Below are 15930 nucleotides of genomic sequence, written 5' to 3' on the forward strand. Positions count from 1 at the left end.
TGCGAACAAATTCGCCTAGTGCAAAATCGGCTTTACACTTCAAATACTGGGACAGCTTAATGAACCCTAGGTCAAGGGATATATTGACCTCGATACAATACAAGAGTGCTATGTCTAAACTCGCAATTGTAAACAATAAAATTTCCTTCCTCGCAAATTGAAAGTATGATTGTACAATTTTAAGAAAAATAAGTGACCTGGTTGAGACAGTGATTGAAAGTGATATGATGTCATCATGTCTATATATGGTCACATCACATTTTTGTCACATAAAGTGTGACAGTGTAAACAGATCTTAAAAGTAATAATGCTCACTAACCTTTACATACTGGCATATCATCAAAATTGTAAGACCCATCCATGCAACTTATAAACGAACTTCCTTCATACACAAAATTCTCTTCACAAACAACGTATACGTTTGTTCCATGACGAAAGTCACCGACGACCATGCCATTTTCAATATAAAATGGGTCACAGTTAACTAAAAATAAATGTATCTAATGATGTTTATATTTATTTTAGATACTCTGCCCATATCAGTAAACAATACAAATATGACCATAAACAAACAATACATGATTAATATTTTATATATAAAAAATCTATTGATGTCTGAGATGAGGTCCCATAGGTTCAATTTAGGCTGATGAACTCTGGTTAGCGACGAGGTTTGGCTTCTTTTGTTTTTCTCTCAGTTTGTAAGTTCAGTGCTTAGAGGTTTCACAACATTAGGTGCTTTATAAATACAGGATAAACAGATTAAATTAAAATAAAAATGTACATTTTTTAAGGAACATCACAAGATGTTTCCTTCATCTTCTAGGCATCTGCTTTCAATCTCTGACTATCATTATCTTCTTGCATTGGTTTTTTTTTCTTTTTTGTCAGAATTTGTAAATAAATGTTATGAAAGAAAATAAAATAATACATACGATGGCATGAGGGGGTGCTTCCTCCATACACACCATCTACGCACTTTCGTTGACGATTTCCAACTAGAGTAAAGCCTTCTGAGCATGTATATGTTATGTACTCATTATGTTTCGTTGAACCAGCCACATCACCATGTGGTATCCCAAGAGGCAATACACAATTTTCTAGAAAAAAGTAAATGTATCTAGACATTTGCCGACTTTCCGCATAATACAATAACAATTCTAAATCATGTTGGTGCAGTACCCGCTGCTTACTTGTGCTTGAATCTAAACCCTAGACATTAGTGCGAGCTCGGTGGTCTAGAGGTATGAATTGGAGGTCGTGGGTTGGAGTCCCACTCATGCCTAACCTAAATTTTGGACAACAAATTTCTCAAAAGCAATAACAAAAGCAAATAATGATTTTGGCAACATCAAATAACTAGAAAGCCACTGCGAGAGTGCATACCTCCGCCTACTGTAAAATTCTCCTACATAAGATTTCTCTCCAGTAAAATATATATCTATATATATTTGTGTGTGTCTTAATGCTGTTTGTGATTTAGGCTAATTTCACTACAAGCATGTGTATGCGAGTTTGGTGTAATGGTTATGTAACAATTAGCAATATGGTTCAGTTGACTAACAATAGAACAGCAAGGCGAAAATCAAACGAGTGAATTTGAAAAGAAATTTGTTTTTTAAACTACTCGCATCAACAAACGTGCACATTAAATCAAGTTATCGCATAGCGCGATACTTGGCCAAATCAAAATTGGCCTCCTGACATTGACCCAATTTTCACCAAAAGTGTGTGTCTCATGCTGTGTGATTTAGGCTAATTTCACTACAATCATGTGTATACGAGTTTGGTGTCAAGGTTATGTTCAACTAACAATAGCTTCGGTCGACTAACAATAGAACAGCAACGCGACAAACACACGGGTGAATTTGAAAAGAATTAGGTTTTTTAAAGTATTCGCATCAAAAAACCTTTATATTAAATCAACTTATGTTTTAAAATTACAAATCACAAATTATAACTCTTGCCTCTTGTACAAAAATGAAGTTTTTGGGAGAAGTAGTTCTCGAGAAAATGCAATTTTAGTTTACTTGTTAATTTAAAACTGCTCACCGGCTTTTGATAATTCTGTCCTATCTTTTAACACTAGCAGGTCTGAAAATAATTTTTAAAAGTGGTCCACAATTGGGACTGTGGTCCAGATTTTAACCAAAATTGGGCAGTGTCGTCCTTGCATCCAATTATTTTCGCATTTCTAATGAATGTATGAGAATTTTGCGAAAATAAGTAGTAAGACAACTGCATGAGTAAAACTTACCATTACTGCAGAACTCTCCTGTGAATCCATCTAAACACAAACACTCAAATCCTTCTGTTCCCGGTGCATCAGTTATGCGACAATTAGCTCCATTCAAACAAGGGTCACTTGCGCATGGGTTGTTCCTTTCACCTTAAAACAAATAAAATAAGAATGTTATGTGGTGTAATTGGCATCTTTCCCACCTTTATAACCTATAACACTCGTACATGGGCAGGGCCTTTCACCCTTAAAACAAATACAATTTACATGTTATGCAGTGTAAATGGAATTTCTCCCTCCCTCCTTAATAAGAACTGTTGCACATGACATTGAAAGCGCAAACATAAATATGCCCACGTCTATAGCATATAATAACTAGTTGAGTGAAGTGTTTGAGATGTAATAAGACGGGTATTGAAAACCACATTCCTAATATTGACACAGGTTCAGGCACTCCTCCACCATAGTTCTGGTGGCAGAACAAGTCACCTTACCCTGGTATTTTGGACTGTTTATCACATTGGGCTACCAGTTGAACCACTTTGTTACGGAAACAACAAGAGTACGGCTCTATGTTCCAAGGGGATGAAAAGGAAATAACTAATAAACATCTCTGAACACAGTCCATAATCATTTGACTATTAGCAGAAATTATAGATCATCAACACATCAACGGCCACAGTATATAAGAAACCATCCATCAAACACCATATATAGACATATTTTATTGTGACATAATAAATAAAATGTACGACTCATCTTCCCATTGCAATCAAATTATAAAATCCATGAAACATTAATTAGAAAAAAAACACAATAAAAGGTTACAATATCAAAAAAGTAGAAAAATATTGTACATCACAACTATTGTTTAAAACTATTTATAGAACTGATAATATTACAAAACAAAATTATTTATTTTTTTTTTTTTAAATACAAAACCTTTAAACAGTACACCACAGATAAATTTTTAAACACCACAACACTTAGCAAAAAGTCAAATGCCAACACCAACACCTTCATTACCTCCGCCAAGGAGGTTATGTTTTCACCCCTGTATGTATGTTTGTGTGTGTGTTGGGGTGTTTGTGTGTGTGTCTGTGAACAGCCTGGAGGCCACAGTTTTTATCCGCTTCTAACCAAATTTGGACACAATGATCTATGCCCAAAAAGCTCGGACGAGTTCAAATTTGAGGGAGAAAGGTCATAGGTCAAAGTCACAACTAACAAAAAACTATATTACTGCCTAGAGACCACAGTTTTGATCCGATTCTCACCAAACTTAGCCACAATGATCAATGACTCATCATATAATTTTTGTTACATTTTGAAGGGTCAGGGTTAAAGATCAAGGTCCACAAAAAAAAAAAAAAATAACAAAATAGAAAAAAACTCTCAGCCGGACTTGAACCAGGGACCTTAACTGTGAGAGGTTGGATACATAACCATTACACCAAACTCTCATCCACAACTTTGTAGTGTGCAGTTAGCCTATTTACACTTTAGAACTAATAAAAAAAATGTTTAAAAAAAAACATTTTCGGGGGGAATTTTATGTAGGGGAATTTTACAGTAGGCGGAGGTTTGTACTCTCGGAGTACCCTCTAGTATTGTACTTACAATTGACTCCTGTATATTCTTTTGGACACAAACATGTGTAAGATGTAGGAGTGTCCGAACAAGTTCCATTATTAAGGCACGGTTTAGCGCGACAAGTATGCAGAATTATTGTAGAACTACTGCTGCTCACAACAACACTGCTACTGTCATAGTCAGGTGATGAATAGTCTATTGGTGATGATGAACTCGACTCCACTAAATTCAGAATATATAAATATTACAAAAATCCTTATTGTGTAAATTAACTAGAAATCTAGTTTTAGTTTTTCCATGACCTAGGTAATCTTATGGACGTAGCAGATGAGAGACGGTAGTAGTACTCATCATGATATGATACACAGGCATAAGCCATATCTCCCAGTGGTGCGTATCTTTTTGCTGGCTGGCCGTCATTGGTTATCCTGAAACGACGTCCCTTGTGGCTGGTTTTTTTTAGTACCAACTGGGTATGAATGATTTTTTTCTTTCTTTTGCAGGTATCACACACCTTTATTATTTTATTATCAATCCTTTAATATACACATAATTATACGTTGCACATTGCATATCAAATTACATTTTCACTTTTTGTTGTATATGCATATGCTATAACCATGGACCTAGGTCCATGCTATAACATATGCCATGGTACTGTAAAATAATGCTACTAAATTTAAAATGATGGCAATTCCATCACAGAATCAGTGTTTTAGTTCATAGTTCATTTTATTTATCCAAGAAGAAATTCATGTTTACATGCAATCGCTCAAAATTAGTTGAAAGTTTAGTAAGCTTAACAAACAAAAAGACAATAATATTTAAAATATACAACATATCTACAAAATTAATCTGATAAATAATGATTAACTAATTGATTCAAAGGTCTGATTGAATGTGGAATAAAATAATTAAGGAAGCGTTTTGTTCTACCTTGGAGGATGACCTGGAGGTAGAATAGAAATGAGAATAGAAAGCTCGGCAAGTAGGCCTTAAGGAAAAAATATAAACAATGAAACCAACTTCCTCCCATCAAGCGAAAGTAGAACTAGACAATACTAAATATTTTTTATTACTTTAATACAATAATTTTAATTAATAATATGTCCTCTTTTATATATGAATTTATGAATTTTGTGAAAATTACTTGACATGGCGATTGTTCATTAGCTTTTGTTATGCCTACGTAGTCAAACATCTACATGAGTTGAACTTACCAATACCGCAGAAATTTCCTGTGAATCCATCTAAACACAAACACTCAAATCCTTCTGTTCCAGGTGCATCAGTTACGCGACAACTAGCTCCATTCAAACAAGGATAACTTGCACATGGATTGATCCTTTCACCTTAAAACAAATAAAACAAGACTGTTATGTGATGTAATTGGCATCCTTCGTTCCTTAATAACCTACTTGCACATGGGCTCGGCCTTTCATCTTAAAAACAAATACAATTAAACTCTTATGCAGTGTAAATAAAATTTCTCCCTCACTCCATATTAAGTACTGTTGCACACATGACATTGAAAGCGCATATATAATAAATATGCCCACGTCTATAATAACATACCTAGTTGAGTGAAGTGTTTGAGATGTAATAAGACGGGCATTGAAAACCACAGTCCTAATATTGACTCAGGTTCAGGCACTTCTTCCCCATAGTTCTGGTGGCAGAACAAGTCACCTTACCCTGGTATTTTGGACTATTTATCACATTGGGCAACCAGTTGAACCACTTTTGTTACGGAAACAACAAGAGTGGCTCTATGTTTCATGGGGATAAAAAGGAAATAACTAATAAACATCTTTGAACACAGTCCATTATCATTTGAATATTAGCAGAAATTATAGATCATCAACACATCAACGGCCACAGTATATAAGAAACCATCCATCAAACACCATATATAGACATATTTTATTGTGACATAATAAATAAAATGTACGACTCATCTTCCCATTACAATCAAATTAAAAAATCCATGAAACATTAATTAGAAAAAAACACAATAAAAGGTTACAATATCAAAAAAGTAGAAAAATATTGTACATCACAACTATTGTTTAAAACTATTTATAGAACTGATAATATTACAAAACAAAATTATTTATTTTTTTTATTAAAAATACAAAACCTTTAAACAGTACACCACAGATAAATTTTCAAACACCACAACACTTAGCAAAAAGTCAAATGCCAACACCAACACCTTCATATTGTACTTACAATTGACTCCTGTATATTCTTTTGGACACAAACATGTGTAAGATGTAGGAGTGTCCGAACAAGTTCCATTATTAAGGCACGGTTTAGCGCGACAAGTATGCAGAATTATTGTAGAACTACTGCTGCTCACAACAACACTGCTACTATCATAGTCAGGTGATGAATAGTCTATTGGTGATGATGAACTCGACTCCACTAAAGCAGACAGAATATAAAAATATTACAAAAATCCTTATTGTGTAAATTCACTAAAAATCAGTTCTAGTTTTCCCATGACCTAGGTAATCTTATGGACGTAGCAGATGAGATACGGTAGTAGTACTCATCATGATATGATACACAGGCATAAGCCATATCTCCCAGTGGTGCCTATCTTTTTGCTGGCTGGCCGTCATTGGTTATCCTGAACCGACGTCCCTTGTGGCTGGTTTTTTTTTAGTACCAACTGGGTGTCCAACCACCCCGCACACCTTGCTCCTAAAGGAGTTGATGTGGGTACGGGTTTAGTCGCCTGTGTGTGACAGTGGCTGCATAACTACGGTTCCACTGTCTTAACTGCTCGGCCACTCACTCACTAGAGATCAGTCCAGAAAAATGATTTTTTTTTTCTCTTTTGCGGGTATCGGCCACCTTTATTATTCTATTATCATTTATTTTATATACATATAATTACACATTGTATATCAAGTTGCATTTTTACTTTTTGTTGTATATGCATATGCTATAACCATGGACCATGCTATAACATATGCCATGGTACTGAAAAATAATGATAATAAATTTTAAATGTTGGCAATTCCATCACAGAATCTCATGTTCGTGATTTGGATAGAAATGAAAATGCATCAATTTTTAAATCATGTTGTCATAGCTACCATGTTTCTGCAGCATACCTAAATTTATTAGATACATTTTATAAAAAGTGTAAATTCACATCTGCACTTTCTAATTGTTGATCTATTTTTAAAATTAAATTTATTTATTTCGTCAAACACTGTGGTTTGGAAAGTGTCTTGCTTGCCATGAATAACAAATACACAAGAGCCAATCAAGGGCGTGTGGCACAGTGTGTTTGACGTTCGTCTACTGATCGAGGTTCGAATCCAACTCTCGCCGCATTGCTTGTAGGCAAGACACTTTACTTACGTTTGCCTCTCTCCACCCAGGTGTATAAATGGGAACCGGTTAGATCAAGACACAACTTTGCGCTGATTACTAGCTGCCTTATGGGAGTATGTTTCCATACGTGTTTGATCAGGAAAAAATGACTGGGGTAATAATGTTCAGCGCTTAGAGGTTTCACAACATTAGGCACTATATAAATCCAGGATATTATTATTATTATTAATCACATTTACGGCCTTAAATACATTCACACATGACTGCAACTTTTTGTTGAATATTTGTATGCACTGAAGTCGTATAAAGAATTGACAGTGCCGTCTTATATTTCCTGAAATATTTACTTATTACTAACCTTCACAACGGGGTGTTTCTGTTACAGTAAGCCTACCATCTAAACAGAGTGTAGACTGTGGACCCACTAAAATGTAGCCAGCATGACATGAGAACTCAACCATCTGACCATGTCCAGTAAAAATGTCAGGACCATTCTCAAGTTGAGAAAAGCAATCAGCTAAATACCAATAATTTTGAAACATGATAAAATACAATAGAAATATATGAGGATGGTTGTTTCATCCAGAAAATAATTTTAAGCTACTTTCAACTTTCAAAAATATGATGAATAATGACCTTCCAATTTCTTGTAGTTCACACCATAAATAGTGGCCTACAAAAAAGGGTACTCCTAGGCTCTCATAATTAGCATTGGTCTTTAAAAATGAACAAAGAGGCATTTTAATACTGGTTTTTAATATAACAAGACAAAAATTATGTATAGATGCAGTTATTATAGCAGGACACCTCCTTCGGGACATTCCTAATAAGGATACATTTTCGAACGAGCAGCATTACATTTTCTGACTGGGACCCAAAGGTGTCCCTTTATATGCTGTAAATCTATGGGAGGCTTACATAAATACAGAGTAAAAATTTAAACTTCATAATTATTAGAATGTTGTAATCTTACAGTACCTTTACATGTTGGAATTTCATTGTCATATTTGCCATTTAGGCAGACAACAGAATCCGGCCCCACTAATGTATAGTCCAACATACATTCAATTGTGATCAAAGAACCAGGAGTAGGATCTCCAAATACACGTCCATTTGCAATTTTGAGTAATGGGCAACTTCCTAAATACATATGCAAAAAATGATATTAATATATTTCATTTAACTATTAATTAAGGTATATTTTATATTGTTTCCACAAACATTATCCAATATTATCAGGTGGCAATTTATTCAGAAAAAAAATGTTTAACATACAGTTACATACAAAGTTTGGTGGTTTAGAGGCTGTTTTGATGCGATATTTAATAAGGAATATTGTCAAGAGTTTCCACCAACATTATCCAATAATACAGGTGGTAATTTATTCAGCTGAGAAACAGACACACTAAAGACTTTCACACAGACAAAGGTTTGTGGTTTAGAGGCTGTTTTGATGCATTATCTGAAGAAGCCCTGGTTACTGTTACAAAGTCATTAAGTATGTCAGCCCAACTAATGTGTTTTTCCAAGGACAATTCATCAATAACTAAACTTCTTCACCACCCATAAGTGTGTCTGTTCAATTCCCTTTGACCAATGAACACCAATGTATCTGGACCTGAGTTTCTTGCTACACCTTGGGTGCAAATTATACAACTTATTGATGTTAAATTCACTGATAACTCTTTTCTGAATTGACGTAACTTTACTACTAAAGCTAGCCCGCATTTTGATGTACCAGCATCATGAACACCCAATAGTACGTCTTTATACAGGCGATGACGGCGAAAATAATCTGAATAGTTGTTTTTGTCTGCACCAGAAGGAGAGTACTCACATAGTGACTTGGTCACTTTTCTACAATCCGCCAGACTGGTGGCAGTTTTCTTATGTTTGTATTTTTTATTGTATTATATGTTTTATATGTCTTCTGGAAAAATAAATGAATTGAATTGAATTGAATTGAATACAATTACACAATACAAACAACCAGAGGATCTTAAGTATAGCGTATAGTCGCCAGATTGGTGTCAGTTTTCTTGTGTTTGTATTTTTTATTATATTATATGTTTTATATGTCTTCTGAAAAATAAATGAATTGAATTGAATTGAATTGAATACAATTACACAATACAAACAACCAGAGGATCTTAAGTATAGCGTATAGTCGCCAGATTGGTGTCAGTTTTCTTATGTTTGTATTTTTTATTATATTATATGTTTTTTATGTCTTTCTGGAAAAATAAATGAATTGAATTGAATTGTAAGATTCAAATAAAGTACAAAATGAAAATTTCCGACAAAAGTAGGGTTTTGCTAGATCAGGTCACATTTACGTTTACTGTAGATAGACAAATTTGTTTCCATTTGTTAATACCAGAGAGTTGACAACTCCCTGTTAATACTAAGGCACTTTTCAATTAAAATTCTAGCCTTATTGTTTTCTTGCAAGGTCATCACAGCTCCGGTTAGAACTCAGTGTTGCAATCAATTGACCAGTGAACAGCCCACTGTTTAACAAGCATAGTCCTTGAAACCGGCCGTAAAACACATTAATCTCACACATCAGTAATAGTTGAAAACCTCACTTTTTGAGGTTTTTAAACGTAACGGTAACCAAATGGCCAATGGTAAGAAAAAATCTGGACCATCAGATTATGCACTGCATTTATATCATTGGATGGTATTGGTATCCTGTGTTTCTATTTAAAAATGGGTTTGTTTACCAGCAAGTTGTATGGTAATGTGTAAATAGGTAATTCAGTGTGCGTTAAAATCAGTGAGCTGTAAGCCAAAGGCTTGCGCACTCCAGACTGAAAAGTGATTCCAACAGCAGGAGAACCAGCAAGATGGCGGCCGTAAATGTGTTCAAAAGCATTATTTAATATAAAAAATAATAATCTAATATAATACTTTAAGACCAAATAAATTACAACACATATTCTTGTCAAAGCACAGTGAAGTTTTTATAAAATGAAATATAATTATTGTTAATCGCAATAGAATGAATAATTTCTTGGTAATCTAGCATTTTTTGTATACGAGGATCAAATAGAATGCGTTCGCGTTTATATGCTTAACGCACTGCGTTGCGTATCATTCTCACGCAGATGGGCTCAACACAGGCGTAGTGCGTACTGCGTAGGGCATATCTGATTGGTCGATTGCAGCCGCCATCTTGTTGGTTCCCTCTCCATGGAGAATCACTTTTTGAACTGCGATAACACTATAGACTGCTATCCAGCCTTCGGCTATTACAAATCACTGGTTAAAATAAATGTGTACAACTTTACCTTCTGGGTATTCACAGCGCTTTCCTATATAGCCTACTGGGCATGCACAATTATAGAAATCTTCAACATTGTCAGATGATTCCTCAAGATAGTCTTTAAAACATTCTCCTCCATTTTGGCACTCATTATGTACACACTTTTCTGGAGAGTAATCAGACAATGTTAAGTTTCCACTTCAATAATTTAAAAAATGTTAATTGCAAATACAATTGGAATCAAAATCATCTATATTATCAGCATTTTTTTCTTAAAAAGTGCAAAGTTGTATACAAAATTGAACAGTGCCATCTTATGTTTCCTGAAATATTTACTTATTACTAACCTTTGCACTGAGGTGGTGTTTCTGTTACGGTACCATCTACACAGAGTGCGGACTGTGGACCCACTAAAACATAGCCAGCATGACATGAGAACTCAACCATCTCACCATGTACAGCAATAACTTCAGGACCATTCTCAAGTTGAGAAATACAATATTCTAAATACCAACAAATTTGAAACATGATAAAATAGAAATATATGAGGATGGTGAATTCATCCAGAAAATAATTTAAGCCACTTTCAACAAATTCTGAGTCGTGCCCCTATAATGGGATAACCTTCCAATTTCTTGAAGTTCACACCATAAATAGTGGCCTATAAAAAAGGGTACTCCTAGGCCCTCATAATTAGCTTTGGTCTTTAAATAAACAAAAAGGCATTGTAATACTGGTTTTTAATATTGCCAAGACAAAATTATGTATAGATGCAGTTATTATAGCAGGACACCTCCTTCGAGACACTCCTAATAAGGAGACATTTTCGAACAAGCATCAATACATTTTTTTAACCTTTAAAGTTTAAGAAGATGCTTTACTGGGACTCAAAGGTGTCCCTTTATATACTGTACATCTATGGAAGGCTTACATAAATACAGAGTCAAAATTTAAACTTAATAATTATTAGAATGTTGCAATCTTACCTTTACATGCTGGAATTTCATTGTCATATTTGCCATTTAGGCAGACAACCGAATCCGGCCCCACTAATGTATAGTACTCCATACATTCAAACGTGATCAAAGAACCAGGAGTAGGATCTCCAACTACATGTCCATGTGCAACTGTGAGTAATGGGCAACTTCCTAAATACATATGCAAAAAATGATATTAATATATTTCATTTTAACTATTAATTAAGGTATATTGTCAAGAGTTTCCACCAACATTATCCAATATTATCAGGTGGTAATTTATCTAGAAAAACATGTTTAACATAGGCAAATATTTGTGGTTTAGAGGCTGTTTTGATGTGATATTTAATAAGACATATTGTCAGGAGTTTCCACGAACATTATCTAATAGTATAGGTGGTAATTTATTCAGATGAGAAACAGGAATACTAAGACGTTTTACAAAGTTTTAGAGGCTGTTTTGATTCAAGAAAAATCCTGACCATCAGATTATGCACTGCATATATCATTGGATGGTATTGGTATCCTGTGCTTCTATTTTAAAAATGGGTTTGTTTACCAGCAAATTGTATAGTAATATGTAAATAGGTAATTCAGTGTGCGTTAAAATAAATGCGTACAACTTACCTTCTGGGTATTCACAGCGTTTTCCTATATAGCCTCCGTGGCATATACATTTATAGTAATCTTCACCAAAGTCAGATGATTCCTCATGATATTCATAAAAACATTCTCCTCCATTTTGGCACCGATTAAGTTCACAAATTTCTGGAGAGTAATCAGACAATGTTAAGTTCCCACTTTAGTAATTAAAAAAATGTTAATTGCAAATACAATTGGATTCAAAATCATCTATATTATCAGCATTTTTTTCTTAAAAAGTGCAAAGTTGTATACAAAATTGAACAATGCCATCTTAAGTTTCCTGAAATATTTTTATTACTAACCTTTGCACTGAGGTGTTTCTGTTACGGTACCATCTACACAGAGTGAAGAATGTGGACCCACTAAAACGTAGCCAGCAAGACATGAGAACTCAACCACATCACCATCTTCAACAGGACTAATTGGAGGACCATTTTCAAGTATAGGATAGCAATATACTATTACTAAATACCAAAAAAAAATGAACCATTAATTTATTTTTAGGACACGTTTTCATCTTTCAAAAAAGGCAATTTGACCCTTAATTCTGAGTGCCCCTATGGGATACCCTTCCAATTTCCTAATAAAGTAAAGCTCAGGTTCCACTATCATTCTTTTTTCATCCGTATTTACTGATTCGTACTGATACGAAAGTTACTCCCTTGGTTCTTATAATTAGTTTTGGTCATTAAATGAACAAAGATGCATTGTAATACTTGTTTTTATTAACAATAAAAAAAATTAGGTACAGATGAAGTTAATACAGAACACTTCCTTAGGAACACTCCGATATTCTCATGTACTGTAGAACAAACCAGCAGCAATACATATATTGATATATACAACACCCTTTAAGGAGATGCTTTTCTGGGACCAAAAGGTGTCCCTTTATATACTGTAAATCTTAATATCTATGGGAGGCTTCAATGACAATACAAAGCTAAACTTCAACCATCAAACTTAACAATGATTAGAATGTTGTTAACTTACATTCACATGTTGGAATTTCATGGTCATATTTTCCATCTAAGCAGACAAGAGAATTCTGCCCCAACAATCTATATCCATTCAAACATCCAAATGTGGTCACACCACCAGGAGTAGGGTCTCCACTTACATATCCATTTTGAATTGTAGGTAAAGGGCAACTTCCTAAATAAATATGCAAGGAATTATATTAAAATATTTCATTTAAATATTTATTAAGGCATTGTCAAGAGATTCCACGAACATACTGTAATCCACTAATATCGGTTGATATTCAGAAAAAAATGTTATATAGACATAGATAAAGTTTGTGGTTTAGAGGCTGTTTTGATGTGATATTTGATATGGCATATTGTCAAGAGTTTCCACCAACATTATCTAATAATATAGGTGATATTTATTGAGATAACAAAAAGGAACACTAAAGACATTTTACAAAGTTTTAGAGGCTGTTTTGATGCAAGAAAAAATCCTGACCATCAGGATTATACACTGTATTTATATCATTGGCTTTTATTTAAAAAATTGTTACCAATTTCTGTAACTTGTAGTAAGTTGTATAATAACATGTTAATAATATAGGTGGATTCAAGTAGTGGACCAGCCGCCCCAGGGTTCCCTCGCCGCCCCGGGGTTCCCTCTCCCCCCAACTCCTAAATTTTGCTAATTGTAATCATGAGTGGCCGAGCGGTTAAGATAACATCAGCAAGGATTCGAGGCTCACTCGCTCCATGGTTCTGGTGGTAGAACGAGTCTTCTCCGATAAGGACTATAAATCGTAGGTCCAGTGTACACATCTAGCTTATGTGCACTTTAAAGAACCTAGTACGTCTTTCAAAACGAGTAGGGGGTACCCTGGTGTACTAGTACATCACAGCCACTGATCATAACTGGGCCCTCTGGGAGACCAGTCTTTGACTCTGAAGAGGTCGGCCAGTATAAATAAAATAATTAAATAATCCAAAAGACAGGATACTAAATTTAGTTTGGCACCCTCCCTATTTCATAAGCCTAGATCCACCACTGAATAGGTAATTCAGTGTGTTCAAATAAATGCGTACAACTTAATACCTTCTGGGTATTCACAATGCATTCCAAAATAGCCTACTGGACATATACATTTATAGCCAGGGTTATCTTCACTGTAGTCAAATGCATCCTCCAGAGAATTCACAAGACAATCTCCTCCATTTTGGCACACATTAACTTCGCAGAATTGTGGATTGTAATCGGACGATGATGAAGTTCCCTCTTTAATAATCAAGAAAATGATAATTGTAAATTGCCGAAATAAAATTGAAATCAAAATCATCATCTATCATCTCATAATCTTTTTTTTTTCATTTTTTTCTTAACGGCCTATTACTGATTCTTCATAATATCATAATAACAATCACTTCAATTGTTCAATTGTTCACAATATTATAATAACAGTCACTTCAATTGTTATGGCCTATTACTGATTCTTCATCCATATCAACTTTATCACTTTCTTTTTAATTCATATCCTCTTCATCATTTTTATTGCTTTCACCTGAATCTATGTCACCCTCATCAGTGTCATCCTTATCAATGTCATTATAATCCATAATTAATATGGTGCAAACAGACTTGAACCCATATTACATCAAATCCATATTCAAACAATTTTACCAGATAAACTCACCCGGAATCTGACAGTGATATCCTTTAAAATCTGATGGACAGTCACACACATATTCAAATTCTAAGAAATTAGGTAGGCCATTTGACGATAAATCGGTTAAAGTGTCTTTTACAATGCATCGTCCACCATTCTCACAGGGATTCACAGAACATGGATTTGTCACATCCTCAGATGAATAGGAAGGCTCAGGTTCTTTAAAAAAAGGGAAAACATGAAAAACAACTCAGAAACACCCTAATTGGATTTGTTGATTTTGTGTTTCAATCTGCTTGAAATCCATTTTAAAAATAATTGCTCTGTTTTGGCCCCTTTAACAGAGTTCCAAGTGCTAAAAAAAAATTTGTTTTTAAATAAAATTGTAGAGGGCGCTATTAAACATGCTCGGACATCTGCATTTACAGTAAACAATGGCAATGGTGGAAAACGTGTTGGGGAAAAAAACATCTATCGCACCTTATAAAGAAACTAGGACCTACTAGTAAATGACAAATGTATGCTTTATCTGCAAGTATTTTCCATATTAAAAATAATAGTAGTTAAAAATTGCACATTACTAGGAAACATGAGGATTACTTGAATTGGAAAAACTCCCACAATTATCCAGATAGTTGGGAGTTCTGCCATAAGCTATTCATCACAACTTACTTGAGACTTCACAATGGAACCCTGAATATGGTGGCTCACACTGGCACAAGTAAAGCAATTGCATTTCTCCAGTAAACGATGTTGCGACTGGTGGTAATAAATCGCCAGGAATACAATTGCCACCGTTGTAGCATGGGTTTGGATCACAGGGGTCTGGCAGAGGTGTAGTTGTGAAGTCTGGTAGAGGTGTAGGTGCGGAAGACTCATAATCGACTGAAAATAACAAAAAAAAAGTGTTATTATACAGGGAACACAAAAACTTCATCAAAAATCGAAAGCCAAGCCCTACTTTCTCCAGTTTGTGTGGTAAATGTGTATAATTATAAAATAAAAAGTTTCAACATGGGAAAGGTAAACATCCTTTGCATGCAATATCACCTTAATTGTCAGTTAAGTCACAATAATAATATACTAAATAAATATTGATATTTATTTACTTAAATATTAATAAATTTAATCTATTGTGAGACCCTCTTTTAAGCAACAATCAGGTCCATGCAATAATGGGAAGTGGACACTTACCAGAGGACCTACCGATGGACACCTTAAAGAACATCTT

The 15930-nt window shown here is 34.4% G+C and overlaps 1 protein-coding gene across 1 annotated transcript in view; it reads right to left on the reverse strand.

Moving 5' to 3' along the window:
• The window catches only part of LOC140044479 (uncharacterized), a 56141-nt gene that overhangs the window by 21950 nt on the left and 18261 nt on the right, over positions 1-15930 (reverse strand). The window contains exons 20-33 of the mRNA XM_072089002.1: positions 15372-15584; positions 14727-14918; positions 14132-14311; positions 13064-13225; positions 12376-12537; positions 10477-10617; positions 8162-8323; positions 7542-7700; positions 6065-6259; positions 5053-5184; positions 3860-4054; positions 2258-2389; positions 936-1100; positions 320-484 (exon numbers count right to left, since the gene is read on the reverse strand). Of these exons, the coding sequence (XP_071945103.1) occupies positions 320-484; positions 936-1100; positions 2258-2389; positions 3860-4054; positions 5053-5184; positions 6065-6259; positions 7542-7700; positions 8162-8323; positions 10477-10617; positions 12376-12537; positions 13064-13225; positions 14132-14311; positions 14727-14918; positions 15372-15584 (2355 nt within the window). The remainder of the gene's footprint in view (positions 1-319; positions 485-935; positions 1101-2257; positions 2390-3859; positions 4055-5052; positions 5185-6064; positions 6260-7541; positions 7701-8161; positions 8324-10476; positions 10618-12375; positions 12538-13063; positions 13226-14131; positions 14312-14726; positions 14919-15371; positions 15585-15930) is intronic.

The sequence above is a fragment of the Antedon mediterranea genome, chromosome 1 (genome assembly GCF_964355755.1).
Source record: "Antedon mediterranea chromosome 1, ecAntMedi1.1, whole genome shotgun sequence".
NCBI classification, from domain to species: Eukaryota; Metazoa; Echinodermata; class Crinoidea; order Comatulida; family Antedonidae; genus Antedon; species Antedon mediterranea.